Source organism: Pinus tabuliformis, chromosome 1_1 (assembly GCF_031772625.1).
Source record: "Pinus tabuliformis cultivar Carrire ecotype Pingquan chromosome 1_1, CPIR1, whole genome shotgun sequence".
Classification (NCBI taxonomy): Eukaryota; Viridiplantae; Streptophyta; class Pinopsida; order Pinales; family Pinaceae; genus Pinus; species Pinus tabuliformis.
In genome coordinates this window covers 479,021,029-479,039,176 of record NC_142297.1, presented here as the reverse complement: position 1 = coordinate 479,039,176, position 18,148 = coordinate 479,021,029, and the positions used below count along the sequence as shown (strand labels likewise).

Here is an 18,148-nt window from a genome sequence, read left to right as displayed (position 1 = left end):
TCCGATCTCGGATCACTCCAAAAGGCTCGGTTGTTGGTCACCCGGGGTTGGGCATAGTCTCTCCTGAGGGGGCATCGTTGAACACCAGAGGGAGGAAATCCCATCTTTCTAAAGCCATCAAACAAGCTGGGGCAGAGGTGGTCTCTGGCCGACAAGCGACCATTGACGGGGTTCTTAGAGCAGGACACACCCCGAGAGGTGTTCCCCCATGAAGTGTTTATCGTTTAACTGCAGAGGAATGGCTAGTTCCTCCAAAAAACTAGCCATGAAGAGGCTCATTGAATCTGAGCCCATAGACATTATCATGCTTCAGGAAACCCTCTGTTCAGCTGAACAAATTAATCGTATAATGCAAGCATTGGTCCCACGATGGAAATTTTATGCAAATGATGCCATGGGACGATCTGGGGGGCTGGCCATTGGTCTAAACCCTCGCTCCATCAAGCTTATATCTACCTGGGGAGGAGCAGGGTTCATTGGTTTGGATTTTTTCTCGGCTGACCTCGGCATGGACCTCAGATTGGTTAACATATATGCTCCTTGCTCCCATCGAGAAGCTTTCTGGAGGAATACCCTCCAGCTCCCCCTGCTGAATGAAGACAATGTCATTATTGGAGGAGACCTCAACTTCTCCCTGGGATTCAGGGAGTCTTGGGGCTCTGAGGCACAAATTGACTCAATCTCTGACTATATGACAAATTTGCTGGAGCAATCTGAGTATGTGGATATTCCTTTGCAGCGACTCCTACCTACCTGGCGGAACCAAAGAATTGGGGATGCTGCACTTGCTCGTAGACTTGACATATTTCTATTAAAGGGCCCTCTCCTGCGGCGTTTTCACCTCTATCGTCAGTGGGTTGGCTCCGGGGGGATTTCGGATCACAATCCTATTTATCTGGAGATCCAGGGTCCTTTCAGGAAGCCCAAGGCGCCCTTTAAATTCAATTCCTCTTGGCTGAAGGATCAGGATTATATCCGGATGATTAAGGATTTCTGGGTCTCGCATCCTATTGATGACTCGGTTCCCCTGGCCAAAGGATTCTGCAAGAACTTGGCTGAGATCAAACATCTGACTATTAATTGGGCTAGGGAGAAAAGGGACCGGGAATCTGCACAACTCTCCCAGATTGAAGCAGATTTATGTTCTCTCACTGATGACAGAGGGCAGGGTTTCATGTCAGCTTCTGAGAAATGTAAGCTTATAGACCTGGAAAATCAAAAAGCAAAGATCCTTAAAGAGAGAGAGGAATCCATTAGACTAAGAAGTCGTGCATTATGGATACAAGCTGGGGACGACAACACAAAGTTTTTCCATAACTTTGCAAAATGCAGAAAAGTTTCTAATACTATTTGGAAGCTCCCTACACCGGATGGAGATATTGCTGACAATTTCAATAAGCTCGCTCATCTGGGTATCACTCATTTCAGGAACCTCTACAGGAGCTCTCGAGATGAAAACCTACTTGATATTATCAATGTGGCAAATCATTTTCCGAGATTCATAGAGGAAGAAGATGTGGAGACTTTAACTGATCCGGTCACTGCTGAAGAACTGGAAGGAGTTATGAAATGGTTCAAAAAAGACAAAAGCCCTGGGCCTGACGGATGGACCATTGAATTTTATGTCGCCTTCTTCGATGTATTGGGACAGGACCTACTTCGGGTGGTTGAAGAAAGCCGATCTACTGGATCTATCTACCATGCCATCAACTCCACTTTTATTGCTCTCATCCCTAAATCCGACTCTCCGGCATCCTTTGATGACTACAGGCCCATATCCTTATGTAACTGCCTTTATAAAATCATATCCAAGACCATTGCTAATCGTCTCAGGCCTATCCTCTCCCGTTCTATCGCCCCTCAACAATTTTCTTTTCTCGATGCCAGACAGATCCATGAGGCCATTGGACTAGCTCAAGAAGCCCTCCATTCCATTTGGTCAAACCACTTAAAAGCCATCCTCCTGAAAATTGATTTGTCTAAAGCATTTGACCGTGTCAGCTGGCTCTACCTCAAGATGATCCTCATTCATTTGGGGTTCCCTCATGCTTTCATATCCTGGATCATGGCCTGCATTACTTCTCCATCCTTCAGTATTCTTATCAATGGTTCGGCCACTGATTTTTTTCACTCAGGCAGGGGCCTGAGACAGGGGTGTCCCCTATCTCCCCTCCTGTTCCTGCTGGTCATGGAAGGTCTCAGTCGACTCATGGAAGCTGCAAAAAGGTCTGGAGATATTGGGGGGCTTCGCATCTCTGACCTTTGTTATCTCACTCACCTACTCTTTGTAGATGATGTCCTCATTCTTCTAAATGGCAGTGTCCGAGACTCTCGATCCTTCTCAAGGATTCTCCATCTTTTCTCATCTGCCACAGGTATGATGTCTAATCAGACTAAATCTACCATCACCTGTGCTCGCACATCGGTACAGGAGACTCAGATTGGCTTACAATCCTTTCCATATACTGTTCACCCCCTGGATAGAGGATTCAAATATTTGGGTTTTAATCTGAAACCTACCTGTCAAAGGATTGCTGACTGGGTCTGGCTGGCTGCCAAATTGGAAAAAAGACTCTCAGGATGGAGCTTTAGATATCTCTCCAGGGCTGGGAGATTGGTACTTATCAAGTCTGTTTTAGAAGCCACCCCGGTCTTCTGGATGGCCTTGGCATGGATCCCAAGGAACATTCTGGGGAGACTACAACAAATCTGTAATCGATATCTCTGGAATGGGAATCAGGACAAAAGATTGTTCGCATGGATTGGATGGAAGAAGATCTCTCTGCCTAAAAAGTGGGGGGGATGGGGGCTCAAGGAACTGTCTGAATTTGCAAAAGCTCTGGCTGCCAAGATGGGATGGACACTGCTGACCAAACAAAATCTCTGGACATAGGTAGTTTACTACAAATACATCTGGCCTCATAATATCTTGGACTGGGCCCGTTTCCCTACCTGGTCTACATCGGGATGCTCCTCGGTCTGGAAGGCCTTAATTCTATCCCTTCCTCTCATCCGGAACAATCTTGCTTGGCGCATAAATGATGGGTGGACGGGCAGAATTGGTTTGGATCCCTGGATAAATTGTGGGGGTAGGCACACTCTCAGTCCAGACCTTTTACTGCATTTACAGGCCCAGGATATTCAGCATTTCGCACAAATCGCAGACCATCAGTGCTCGGATATCTTTTCACAAGCCTGGAAATCTGCTCAGCAATTGAACCTCCCTATCCATTGGCATCAGGAATGGGACCGATTCACGGAGGCCTTATCTGAATCTCACGTTCGAATTAAGCAAGGTCCGGATGAGCTCATTTGGTGCTATGCCGACCATGGTTTATATGCACCAAAATTGGGATACACAGTGCTCATATCTCATAGAATGCCTGAGGTGATACAGCCTTGGTGGCACGCTATTTGGAAGCTGAAGGCATCTCCCCGATCCAAACTATTCTTTTGGTGTGCTCTTTATGGCAATGTGCCCACAGGTGAACACCTTTCCCACAGAGCATTATGTGGCCCATCTTGGTGTGTTTTCTGCAAATGTGCATCTGAGTCGCGGGACCACATTTTCCTTCTATGCCCTGTAATCATAAACCTGTGGAACAACCTTTGCAACCAGCTGGGAATTGCAGCAATCTGGAGAGGAATTGATATCAGGAATGCTTGGGATACTTGGTCGCTCAGCCACCCGGGAACCAAAGCACAAAACCTTCCACCTGTAGCTACTTGGTTTATTTGGCTTGCCCGAAATCGGGCCATATTTGAGGATCGTATTATATCATGGGGCAGGGTAGAAGCCTCCATTGTTTCTGCTTATCATGAGCTCCCGGACCCTCCTCCCCCTCGTCCGAGACACATTCGACCTATGCCCGATTTTGACAGAACCATCCCGTGGGCATTTTTCGACGGAGCAGCAAATCAGGAAGGATGTGGCAGGGGTTTTGTCCTGCACCTCAATGAACACCACCGATTCCTTGTCAAAATAGGCTTAGGCAATGGAACTAACAACTTCGCTGAACTCTCTGCTGTTCACAGCCTTCTCCATTTTGCATTAACGCATCAGCATACTAGCATCAATATTTTTGGGGACTCTATGGTGGTTATAAACTGGATCAACAATATCACAAATTGTCATACTCATACTCTCAGTAACTTGCTACATGATACTCTCATTCTCAAAGCAGCTTTTAATCATTGCTCATGTTTGCATATTTACAGAGAGCATAACAGCGAGGCTGACAAATTATCCAAAGAGGCCTCGACACTTCCTCGAGGCGAGTGGATAACCGTGGAGCAGAATGGAGCAGAGGTGCATCAGTTTTATCACAGGCCATTCATAGAACATAGAGACCAAAGGGACAACAGTCCCAACAACGGATAGGCTATGGCGATTTTGTTTCTTTTTCTTTTTGGATATCAGAAATACATAGAACATGGAATATGTATATATATAGAACTTTCTTATAGACATTAAGCACAGACAGATGATTGTATACAGAACAGCTTGGTTGATGACTACAGACAAACACTATGAAAGTGGTTTTTTGTATGAACAATACTAGTAATGCCTCGGCATCTGCTACATGTAATTTTCAAAATTAATGAAAGTTACTGATTTTTCCAGTGGAAAAAAAAAAAACTTAATACCCCCAATAAAATTATTTAAAATATAACATGTTTCTTTACCATGGATATCCACCCCTACTTTAGCATGGGTATTATTAAATTGTAAATAGGTTTTGCTACAATACCATGGGCCAATACCATGGATTATCAATACCACATGCCCAAAAACCATAACTCATTAAAAATAAAAAATTTAAATTTAAAATACATTAGAAATTACATATATAAATGAGTACATAGAGTGATAATTCTCGATCATATGGATGGAAAGGAGAGAGAGGGAGGGGTACAATTATAGAGTTGGAGGGTGGAGAGAGAGAGATAGATATGGGGAGGAGAGAGATAAATGTGTGAGAGCGAGGGAGAGAGAGGAATGAAGAGAGAGAGTAGGAGAAGGAGTGACAAGGGAGAGATGGAGAGAGAGTGAGGGAGAGATGAGAGGAGAGAGAGATATAGAAAAAAGGAAGTGATAGAGGGATACATAGAGATGTAGGGGTGAGAGACAGAGAGAGAGAAGGAGAGAGGGAGGGAGATAGTGATAGAGTTGGAAGGTAGAGAGAGTGAGAAATTTATGGGGAGAGAGATGGAAGGAGGTGGGAGATAAAGGGGGAGAGAGGAATTGAGAGAAAGCATGGAGGGAGGGAGAGAGATTGAGCTGGAGGGGGGGAGAGAGGGGTGTTGAGAAATATATAAGGCAATATTTAGAATGGTTTCTATTATACTTGATAATTGTTTGTGATGTCCTTTTACTTTTTCTTACTTACTAGCTTCTTCTCTTATTATCATGTTGTTCTTATTATCAAACAGCTGAAAAAACAAGAAGATCAACAATACACAATAACACAAGATATAGGCTACAAGCCAGGGCCAAAACCTCTCCACTTGAGAGGAAAACCCATAAATCTCTTCTCTTCTTATATATCCTTCAATTGACAAATTCCAAGACCTCTATACTAATACCAATACCCTTCCAAGACCAAGTCCAACCTCCTTGATGATTTTATTCCTTTGTCCAATTCAAACCTAATCAAATCTCTTCTAGCAGCACAACTTCAACCCCTAGCAACAGAACTTCGGCCTCTACTGCAGGTCTGAAATTTTTGGCCCTCCCAACAATAGTTTCTTCCATATGTGTGAGATTATTTTTGGCTTCCAATACTTCTTCATATGTTTTCTTGACTTTCTCCTTCTTCTATGGCTTGAGGATGACCTAATGAGCCTTCCTTCAACCTTCTTTCTGCATTTTCTCCAAGTTTGATCCTACAGCAACAAAACCCTAACCTAGCAGCAGAAACCCTAGCTTCCTTTCTTCGCACGTGTCAAAAGACAGAGAAAATATCCTAAATGTTTTATCTTCATCCTTATCCTTACTTCTCTAGCCTCTTTCTTTTTCTCCTTCACTTGCTTAATGATAGAATGAATTGTGTCTCTAGGAGGTCAAGTTCCCCTCTATATATAGGCTTCCAAGGTGGACAAATTTCTAAAATTAGGTTGACTTCTTAGATGGTAGGTTGACTTGGTCTTGGAGGGTATTTTAGCATTTTTCAATAAATAATTATTTTTACAAGTTATAATGTGCCCGATGGGGTCTTCAACATATGATAATGACTCTTTTGAATTCTTCACCTAGGACAAATCCTAGAAGCACTCAATGGGTGCTTGACCTATAAAATAAAATACCTTAAGCATGAAACCCATGCTCCAAAACAACAATGATAATTTTTCTTTCATTTTACAATACAAAAGAATAAAAAATACATTTCATATTTACGAAGACCGAACCTAGCTACACATTTTTCAACACTTCCTCTTAACTAGGGAGGTATTCATAAATGGTACATGGAAATTCTCAATATGAATAGATCTCATAAGAAGATTTAGATTGGTAACCCATCTCTTTAGCATTATACCAACCAACATTATCACATAGTGAGGCCTTAACTAACAACTCTATCTCTTCACAAGATCAAAGCATAATGTTGGTGAGACTAATGACTTACAAGCACCATCATCATTGCCTCTCAAGGCACATACCCCACCCATGTGTTCACATGATATGTCCTTCCAGGACCATTCTTAACTTGGATTCCCAGTCCTCAAAGAATATTGTTCCTTTATGACTGCTATAATTTTGGATGCCCTGCCTCATCCTCAAAGAGTATTGGATTCTAGATGCTTACCCAATCCTCCATTCTTTCTTCCCAAAGTTAAGAAAAGAATGTATGTCTATATCTCCCTCTCAACTAGGGAGGATATATCAACAAGTACAAGATTGTTTCTCAATTACAAAATCTCCTTATTAGGAAGATATTTTTTCAAGATGTCAGCTACTCGTTCATCAGTGGAGATATACCGTAGTTGTAATACACCATCCTACACTAGATTTTGAATGTAGTGATACTTTTTATTTATATTCTTTGTCTTTCCATGGAACATTGGGTCTTCAGATAACCTTATACATTTGATGTTGTCACAATGTATCACTATAGGGTCAATTGGTCCTTCAAACAAGTTGGATAATGTCTTCCTCAACCAGAAAACTTATTTTCTTACTTCACAAGTTGCAATATATTTAGCCTCAACACTACTCAAAGCAATTGATTCTTGTTTTTTTCTCATCTATGAGACCAAGGAGGATCCAAAACTAAAACATCCTCTAGTATTGCTTCTTCCATCCTGCTCACTACCTCCCCAGTCAGAATCTGTATATCCAATCAAGTGGACATCATTCCTCTTATCATACTTCAGGCAGTAATGGATTATTCCTTGTAGATATCTCATTATATGCTTGGATGTTATCCAATGATCATGCTTCAATTCAATCTGGAACTAACTAAGAACATTTACTACAAAACATATGTTTGGTCGAGTATTCACCAAGTACATTAGTGAGCCAATCAATTCTCGATACCTGGTCATATCCACTAGGATCGATTCAGAACTTCTTAGCCTTTTCAAGTTTGTGATCATGGGGATTGTCATAGGTTTGAAATCCATCATAACCTCTTCGGCATCTCTATCACATACTTTCCTTCAACTAGATAAATCTCATCAAGTCCCTGCCAAATTCTAGTCCCAAATAATAGTGCATCAGCCCTAGATCCTTCATGTCAAATTATGCTTCTAGTTACTTCTTACACTCTTGGATTTGACCTTCCACAGTTGTCATGAGGAGATCATCCACATAAAGAAGAATTATTACATGCTCATCCTTCACAATCTTGATATAGAGATTTGGATTAAAAAATATCTTTTTGAATCCCAATCTTTGTAATTATGCATCCATCCTTGCATACCATGGCCTTGGTTCTTGCTTAAGGCCATATAATGCATTCTTCAACCTACAAACGTAAGCCTCTCTATCTTTGACTTAAAATCCCATAGTTTCTCTATATAGAATTCTTCATCAATCGTTCCATTCAGGAAGGTAGTCTTGACATCCATTTGATGGATGTTCCATCCCATTTGATGCTACCAAAGAGACCGGTGAACATATAGTTGTATACCTTGCTATAGGTGCAAATATCTCTTCATAATCGATGCCTTCTTGTTGAGACAAGCCCCTAGCCACAAACCTTGCCTTATATTTATCAATACTTCCATCTTCCGCATGTTTAATCTTGTAAATTTGTTTGAAATTTACCACATATTTCTCTTCAAGCCGAGGTATGATCTATCAAAATCCATTTTTCATTATTTATTAAAACTCTTCATTCATGGCATCCTTACATTCTTGGTTTTTGACAGACTTTTCAAAGGTGGATAGCTCTGCTTTTAGTAGTTTCATCATATATGTTGCATACCCATAATATATTTTGGGCTTCTTACTTTCCCTAAATGTGCCTTTGTCTGCTCCATGTCCCTCTATATCGAAAATAGTAGATTTCAACTAGTTAGGCCTCTTTCTAGTTTTGGGGATGACCACAGGTTGCACGGGTTCACTAGGACCTTCATCTTCGTGATTTGATTCTTCTTCCTCCCTGGTACCTTCCTCTTCAAATATAGGAAGTTCTTCATCATCAGAATCCATCGGGAGATCCTTTGATTTCTTAAATGCAATACTTTCATAAAATATCACATCTCGACTAAATTTTATTCAGTTTCCTTCCTTTATGTAGATCATATATGCCTTTTAAGTATTACTATAGCCAACAAATGTTCCCATCATGCCTGAAGGATCAAATTTATTTCTCTTATCCTTCGATATATGAATATAGACATGAAAACCAAAAATTCAGAGATGGCCCACGCTTAGTTTCTTCCCAGTGAATGCTTCTTTAGGAGTCATGTCTTCAAGTGATTTGTGAGGACTTCAATTTTGAATATATAGAACAGCCTTTTTTGCTTCACCCCACATAAATTTAGGCAAATATTGATCATGTAAAATGGCTTTTACACTTTCTTCAATAAATCGATTCTTTCATTCTGTAACTCCATTTTGTTCGGGATTGTATGGGACTATCAGTTCCCTCTTAATCCTAGATTCCTTATAGAAAGCTATGATTTCATTTGAAGTATATTCTCCTCCATTATCAAACCTTAATATCTTTATTCTTCTTCTTGTAAGGTTCTCGACTTCATCTTTGAATTCTTGAAATTTGATGAATATTTTATCCTTGGATTTCAACAAATAAACCCAAGTTTTCCTTAAATGGTATAAATTAATGTCACATAGTATATATTACCTCCAAGAGACTTTGGAGACATGGGACCATACACATCGAAATGAATGAGATCCTAAATTTCTTTTGACCTTGAAGCATTGCTTCCAAATGGACTCTTGGTATTTTTACCCAATGCACATCCCTTGCATACTCCTTCATGATCCTCTTTGAGTTCAAGGATGTTATTCACCATCGAATTTAGAGTTGGTAAGATTTTGTAATGAATATGACCAAATATTATGTGCCAAAGTTCACATGTGCTTACTTCAATGTGAACTAAGGCTTGAGAGAGAGGAGTCAACAATCTATAGAGTCTTCCTTCACGAATCCCAATCATCTTTGAATTTTCGATGTTAGATTTTTTTATCCCATACTACATCCTTTCCATCTATAAACGTGACTGTATCGACCTTATCTTCTAGACATTAAATGGAAAGTAGATTATTTTTCAAACCTGGAACAAATAATATTTTGTTGAGATGAATATTTCCTCCATTCTCCAACTCCAGTGAAGTTGATCCAATTCCTCTTACAAGATAGTTATTTTTGTCACCAAGATCAATATAGTAATAATATTTTCCTCTTGACAAGGTCTTTAGTTGCTTGTGCTCATGAGTCATATGTCTTGATTCTCCACTATCGATTACCCAAATATTCTCATCTTCAAATGTACCAGTAAGTGTTGAGAACAGTCCTTCATCCTTTCTATATATGTCTTGGTCATATCCCTCTTGATAGAAAATAGGAGATTCCACAATTCCTTGATTCCCTTCTTGAGATGACTTGATGCCATAAAACACTTCTTCGAAAACTTTTTCAATGGAGTATTGATCCTCATTATTCCCTTAGCCAAACTTAGCTCTGATACCATGTTGAGAAATCTACAGGGAAATATTTAGAATGATTCCTCTTATACTTGATAACTATTTGTGATTTCTTTTTACATTTTCTTACTTATTAGCTTCTTCTCTTATTATTATGTTGTTCTTATCATCAAAAAATAACAAAACAAGAAGATAAAAAATACACAAGAACACAATATATAGGTTGCAAGCTAGGGCCAAAACCTCTCCACTTGAGAGGAAAACCCACAAATCTCGTCTCTTCTTATAGATCCTTCAATTGATGAATTCCAATACCTCTAGACCAAGACCAATACCCTTCCAAGACCAATTCCAGCCTCCTTGATGATTTTCTTCCTTTGTCCAAGACAAACCCAATCAAATCTCTTCCAGCAACATAAATTCGACCCTAGCAACAAAATTTCAACCTCTACTACAGATCTGAAATTTTTGGCCCTCCTAGCAGCATGTGCTTCCACACTTGTGAGATTATTTTGGGATTCCAAGACTTCTTTAGACCATTAGTTGACATTCTCCTTCTTATAGGGCTTTAGGATGACCTAATGAGCCTTCCTTCGACCTTCTTTCTGCAATTTCTCCAAGTTCGATCCTGCAGTTGAAAAACCCTAACCCAACAATAGAAACCCTAGCTTCCTTTCTTTGCATGTATGAAGAGAGAGAGAGAGAGAGAGAGAGAGAGAGAAAATATCCAAAACACTTGATCTTTGTCCTTCTCCTTCCTTGGCTAGCCTCTTTCGTATTTTCCTTCGCTTTCTTGATGAGAGAAAAAATTATGTCTCTAGGAGGTCGAGTTCCCTCCTACATATAAGCTTCCAAGGTGGATGAAGTTCCTCAAATTAGGATAACATTTTATTTGGTAGTCTGACTTAGCCTTGGAGGGCATTTTGACATTTTGAAATAAAAAAAAATAAAAATCTTTTTACAAGTTATAATGTGCCTGATAGGGTCTTCAACATATGAAAATGACTCTTTTGACTTCTTGACTTAGGAAAAACCCTAGAAGCACTCAATGGGTGTTTGACCTCTAAACTAAAATACCTTGAGCATGAAACCCCTACTCCAAAATAGAAATTATAATTTTTCTTTCATTTTACAATATACAAGAATCAAAATTACATTTCATATTTAAAATTTTTGAACCTAGTTACACATTTTTCAACAATCAAGGGGGGGAGAGAAAATACAAAGAGATAGAGGTGGAGAGGGAGAGGGAGTGACAAGGGAGAGATGGAGAGAGAACAAGTGACGGAGAAGAGGAACGAAGAGAGAGAAGGAGAGGAGAAAGAGAGGGAGTGAAGGGGGGGGAGAGAGAGGGATACATGTAGATGGAGGGGGGAGATAAGGGTAGAGAGAGAAGTAGCTAGGCAGGGAGATAGTGATAGAGTTTGAGGGTAGAGAGATAGTGTGTGTTATGGGGGAAAGAGAGAGGGAGGAAAAGAGAAAGGGCTTGAGAGAGGGAAGAAGAGAGATGGAGGGAAGAAGAAATACACAAAGATAGAAAGGTGGAGAGAGCGAGCGGGTGATAAGGGAGAGATGGAGAGAGAGTGAGGGAGAGCGTAGAGCGTGAGTGAAGAGAAAGAGAGGAAAGGATAGAGATAGGGAGAGATGGAACTAGCCTATATATGGTATGTGTGTATATAAAAACCAACCTAGATCCATCTTAACCCTGGATCCAAAGTGGTTCTTCACTATGATTTTTTCTAACCTAGAAGATAAGATAAGGTTTTTGAACGATGACCCTATTTCTTTAATAATTTCGGACTATACATGTGTCATTGAGAAGAATGTTTTAACTCAGACAAAGAAGGGTTTCTAAAATCACCACTCTGGGTGTGTCTCTATTCTCTCCTAGTGGATTTATGGATTCCCAAAATTTTGGAGGAAATTGGTAACGCAATAGGAAAAATTGTGAAAGTCTTAGAGGTGACCCAGAGAGGGCATAATATGTCTTATGTGAGGCTCTATGTTTTGATGAACATTTCACAACCCTTAACAACTTCAATCGATCTAGAGTATAAGGGGAGATTTGGACTCAATCCCTAGATTACGAACATGTTTTGTTTCGCTGGAGCATTTGTTATAAGCATGGACCCCTGTTCAGATATTATACAATTTGAAAGAAGGAACAATAGAATTCTTGGTTGGGCTTGAATGATGGTTTCTCTGAATCTCCTTCTAATAGAGGTAATAATCAGGGGAGAGCTTCTCAATCTCAAAGGAAACTTAAGAATGAGAATACCTTTGTAGTGTTAGATGGTATGGAGGAGGATTTAATTTTACCTAAAAACATTATAATGACAGAAATGGCAGTGGGATCATTAGAGGATAAGCATGCGCAACAGAGGAAAATGCCAAATGCAGTGATAGAGGAACTAAATATGGTAAAAAAATTTGACTTGCAGAGTATTACTAAATTCATGTCATTAACTAAGGAAATTTTGGATAGCTATCAAAAGAGGAACGTGTTCTTGTTACCCTTATTAACAATTTGGAAATGAAAGATTTGGGTGAACTTTCAAATGATCAGAAGGAGTTTTATGCACAGACGTATTTGAATTAGAAGAATAAGGGTGGTACAGATAAATTGGGGGAAAATATCTCATGACTCGTGCATGATCTGAAGGGAAAAGGTAAAGAACAATTGGTTAAGGATTCTAAATGGAATGGAAGGAAGATGATGTGAGAATTGATCCAAAATGTTGGTGAGTAACTCATTAATTCGGGACAAGCAATGATAATATCAAATTTTTTTCTGCCCTCTCAATAATTTTTTCAATGAAGATCATCACTTGGAATATTTGAGGTTTAAATAGTAAGGGTAAACAACATTACATGTGGGAATGAATTAAATTTGAAAAGATTGCGTTGGTGATTTTATAGGAAACCAAGGTTTCAATGACCAAATTACGCGAAATAGGTGCTCGTTGCTAGAAAGGGTGTGAAGTTATGGCTCTTGATGCTTGAGGTAATGTGAGTGGATTAGAAATATTTTGGAACCCAATGGTAGTAAGTTTCTAAGATTGGTTGGCTAGTCCTCGAATTTTGACTAGTCGATTTCGTTATCTTGGCTTAAAAGACATTATAAGCTGGATAACAATGTATGGAACTCCTGTTGTGTTGGGGGGGGGGAGTGGGGTTGGGATAGTATTTTTGGAGGATATACAAGTCCATCAGAGTATAATTGGAGACTCTTTCTGGATTCTTGGAGGGGATTTCAAACTAATTAGGAATCTGAATAAAAAAAATGTGGAATTCGCAAGTAAGATTTGGAATCAATATCTTTTTTAGGGTTTTTGGAGAAATTACTGGTAGATGTGCCAACAATTAATGGTTTTTTTACTTCGAATAATCGATGTGGAGGTAAACATCATGTGGTGAGTTGTTTGGATAATTTTTTGGTTTTTGATTCAGTTATGGATAAATATGTCTTCATCGAAGTGATTATTCTTCCTTGTCTAGGTTCTGATTATTGGCCTGTTGGATTAGAATTAGACCTTAAGGAATCCCCAAGGAACAAACCTTTTCGCTTTGAAGGGTTTTGGCTCCAGGCACTGGATTTTGTAGATAAATCCAAAGTATCGTGGGAGGAAATTTCGAGAAAATATAAGAATAAGATGCATACCTTTCAAGTGAAACTTAAAGAATTGAAAATTAAGATTAAATTGTGGAATAATAAAAACTTTGGTAATTTTTTTGAGGAGAAGCAACTTTTGGAGTTTCATATGCATGAAATATAACAATATATGATTCTTGAATTAAACTCATGAGTTAGTGTAGGAAGAAGAAGTCACACTAACTAAGTTAGAGCAACGTATAAAAAAAAAAAGAAACTCTTTGGCAACAAAAATCTCAAGTTCAATGGTTTAAACATGGGGAGAAGAACACAAAAAAATTCCACAAATCAATGTTATAATGTAGGCATAATAATATATTTTTTCACTAATTGGGAGAGATGGATTGTGGAAAATTTAGCATCAAGAAATTGAAGAGGACTTGATTACATATAATCAATAAGTACTTACAGGGCCTTTCCATAATCGACAAATAATAATCAACAAGATCACGACTTACATTCTAAAACTTCTTAGCAAGGAACAAAATTTTTCTTTGATGAGACTGATTTCATTCCAAGAAGTGTAGGATGTAATTATGGCCATAATAAGTCTCCTGGGCCAGATGGGTATACTTCAGATTTATTTAAGGCCTATTGGTCCATTTTAGTGCAAGAGATTCATGGGCTACTAGAGAAATCTAGAAAATGTCAACCAATGTGGGCAGGTCCTAATACAATGCTCCTCCCATTAGTTCCTAAGCATGGTAAATCTAAGGATCCTAGTGGTTTTAGACCAATTTCCCTATGCAATGTTATATATAAAGTCATAGCCACCATTATAGTTAATCTTTTGAAACCACTATTTAAGGACCTTGTTTCTCCATAACAAATTGGTTTTGTGGAAGGTCAGCAAATTTCCAATGGTATTATAACAGTTCATGAGATTCTCCACTCTTTGAAGACTCTAAAGAAACCAAGCATGGTGATTAAACTTGATTTTTCCAAATCCTATGACAAAATTAGTTGGGATTACTTGCTACAAGTTTTGGATGCTTTTGGATTTTCTTGGGATTGGATTTCTTGGATACAATGTCTTATCTCTACTCCTTTTTACTCAATTTTGATTAATGGCTCTCCATCTGGTAATTTTAATATGTCTCATGGAACAAGACAAGGATATCCATTGTCTATGTTTCTATTCATATTGCTTATGGAAGGGCTTGGATTATTTTTTACAAATTCTTGTTCTAAAGGATCCCTAAAAGGTCTATGTTTCTTTGGTGAAGATATTCCAGTCACTCACCAACAATTTGTAGATGACATGTGTATATTTTTCCAACCCACCTTCAAAGAAGTTAAGAAGATCCACTCTTTTCTTTCGATATTTATCGAGGCTTTAGGTACTGTTATTAACTATGGCAAGACTAGTGTTTTAGTTTTTAACTACAAGGAGTCAATACATGCTCATCTAGCTCGTTAACTTGAATTTCAAAGAGAATCACTTCCTGCTAAGTATTTGGGGGTTCCTTTAGTGCTAAATCCTAAGACAATCTCTTGGTAGCAAGACCTTCTCTTAAAACTTACAAAAAACATCAACAATTGGACATTTCAAGCCCTAAATTTCAAAGGGTGATTGATTCTTACAAAATATTCCAATTTGCCAAATGACTATTATGCTAGGGCCGAAAGTTATTTGGAATAGCTTCACTTCAAAGTGGCATGAATTTCTCCAGAAAGGATCAAATAAAGAGAAACGGTGGTCCTTAGTGGTGTGGGAGACACTTGTTAGGCCAAAGCTAGCTGGGGGTCTAAATTTGTGTGACCCATAAATATTACGTGCAATGTTTGGAGAAAAAAATAGGTGGGGATCAGTGATAGGGGAAATGAATTATGGAAGAAAATTTGGCTAAGGAATTATCCACCTCTTACATTGTAAGAATAGATACTTTGATTTGTTTCCACTATGGCAGGTTCTAGTTTATGGATATAGGCATAAGAGAGTCGTGAAATTCTAAGAAAACATGGATTTTAGGAAGTTAAGAAGGGAAACTTTGCTCTGTTCTGGGATGATGTTTGGCAACATTTACCACGACTTATTGAGTGATAGGAATTCAATACTCTGAAAGTATTTACATCTATGTGGGTGTGTTGAAGGTTAGTGACTATGGAAGTTAGATTCATATTCTTCACTGTATCGAAAGTGGAAAGGTAAGGAAGATTGGCCATGTTTGTGTTGGAAATAATACTGAGAGGGGGTGGGGGTGAATCAGTATTAGCAAGTCAATAACTTTTTAATTTCCATAATCAGATTCAAATACGCTACTTCAGTTAAGGGAACTCGCGTGTATACGCAACTGTGTTTAATGCAACTAACGTATATCCAGAAAAATTATGATTCAGTTAATTCATCATATGTTGATCTTTAATCAGTGCATCAGAACTTCATTAACCATATAAATAGTAACCAAGTGCAGTAAAAATAGAACATATCATCACACATAAGAAACACACATGAACACAACGATATAAGGTGGAAACCCAATGCGCGACAAAAACCACCTTTTGTTGTCTTCCTTTTAATATAAGAAAAACCTGTTTACAATCTTGTACTGGTGCAAACTCATACCAGTACGTAGGCACCCACCTGTAGAAGGCTACAACCTTCTCTCGTTATCCAGCTTCTACTGGAAGGGAGCTACAACCCCCTGGGTCTTGTACTAGCCGATATATTTACTAGTACGTAGGTGCCAGCCTACAGGAGGCTACAACCCTCTCTCGTTTTCCAGCTGCTACTGGAAGGGAGCTCCAACCCCCTGGCTCTTATATTGGCTGTTATGTTTACCAGTACGTATGCACTAGCCTACTGAAGGCTCCAACCTTCACTCTTCTTCCAGGGACCACGTTTCATAAATTTTCAGACTGGATACTCTTGGATCACAACACCAATATATGAAGGCCACGTTTCATCCATTTTTCATACTGGACCCATCAACAACATTAAAGCTCAAAATTAATCACCACTGCAACACAACCATTGCACTTAATTATCAATCTCTGAATCACCCAACCACTGAATCACTAAAGCCCTATCATCAAAACATAGAGCAGAACCCAGAACTCTGCAACACCCATTAGAACCAACTGCAAATTCAGATATCACATTTCAGCATGTATACGCTACTTTGATAAGTCGAACCAGTGTGTATACGCGCTTTTACCAAAGCGAACCCACATACAGATCTGTAAATATTAACTCATAACTTTGCAGCTATTCTAGACATCAGTCATACCCAAATCATAACATCTATAGAATAAACATGCGTCAATAATTTAGATCTAGTCTATCCATGATCAAACCACATAATGATAATACATTCCAAGCCTTAAGAGCCCAATCCATCATCCATCATCATCCATATGGGTGAATCCTTGGTTCATATCAAGCAAAGCATCACAAACCCATAACCTGCATACTGGATCTCCCACTTCATCAGATATTCAATACTTGCACACTTTGGCCTAATGATCTTCTCCTCCTTATATAGTTTTAGGCCTTTCTCAATACCATGGACCAAAACCACTTAGGACCAATACCTTGGACCAAATACTGGGGGTCAATACCTCGGACCAGATACCTTGGACCAATACCATGGATCAAAATACCATGGACCAAATACCTTGGGCCAAAACTTAGTTTTCAAAGATATACGCGCCTTTCATTCGGTGAAAGTGTGTGTGTATGTTATACGCTCCTTTTGGTCTGTTAACCCGTGTGTATACGCTTCTTTGTCAAGGTGAACCTGCGTATACCTCTCTCTGATCATTAATTTTTTTCTATTGACCTACTGCACTATGATCTGTCATCTGAGTGAGTTGCCATAAAGGACAACACCTGCATCATAATGCCAACTGTTTTTCCATGGATTTGCCTTGGGATAGCCTTCAACCAAAATTATTAGAAATGAAAATAAGATTCTCCAAGGTTTGTGATATATTGAACTACAGTTTGTGTCCTATTGATTTGTTTATAATAAAAGAAGTATATGCATTTTTAGCAGATCACCCTAGTCTAGAAAATATATATGATTTGGAGAAATGTTTAATCGAGAATTCAATGACTGAAAATTTCTTTATTTCTTTCCTTAGTTGGGAGGCGCAGGTTTATAACATGGGATTGCATCAAGAAGAATGGTTTTGAGGGTCCATCCCTTTACTTCCCATGTCATTTTGATGAAGAGACGATGGATCATTTACTTGTTGACTGTTTGTTTTTAGAATAATTATGGTCTTTTCTTTCTTTCATCTTTGGTACTGACACTTGGATTAGTGAAAATTTGGTTGAATTGAATGCTCAATGAAATTTTCCTATGTTTAAGAACCCCATATTCAGTAGTGTTTTGATCTTGGTGAAGGGTTTCATTCTTTGGAATTTGTGGAAGGAA

General features: G+C 38.8%; 2 protein-coding genes across 2 annotated transcripts; both read left to right on the top strand.

Annotated features, from left to right (window-relative positions):
- Window positions 1-265: 265 nt before the first annotated feature.
- LOC149213827 (uncharacterized) lies at window positions 266-2,893 on the top strand. Its single transcript, XM_089389172.1, has 2 exons — window positions 266-1,572; window positions 2,140-2,893. Exons 1-2 carry the CDS (start codon window positions 266-268, stop codon window positions 2,891-2,893), a joined length of 2,061 nt encoding a protein of 686 aa, XP_089245298.1.
- Window positions 2,894-3,379: 486 nt separating this feature from the next.
- Window positions 3,380-4,381, top strand: LOC149213826 (uncharacterized). The gene has a single exon (XM_089389171.1). The coding sequence runs from the start codon at window positions 3,380-3,382 to the stop codon at window positions 4,379-4,381; it is 1,002 nt and encodes a 333-aa protein (XP_089245297.1).
- The last annotated feature ends 13,767 nt before the right edge of the window (window positions 4,382-18,148 follow it).

Coding starts and splice junctions, on each gene's coding strand:
- LOC149213827 (XM_089389172.1), top strand. CDS start 266: ATGAAGAGGCTCATTGAATCTGAGCCCATAGACATTATCATGCTTCAG. Junction 1,573..2,139: donor CTGGAAGGAGTTATGAAATG/GTTCAAAAAAGA, acceptor TCACTCAGGCAG/GGGCCTGAGACAGGGGTGTC.
- LOC149213826 (XM_089389171.1), top strand. CDS start 3,380: ATGCCTGAGGTGATACAGCCTTGGTGGCACGCTATTTGGAAGCTGAAG.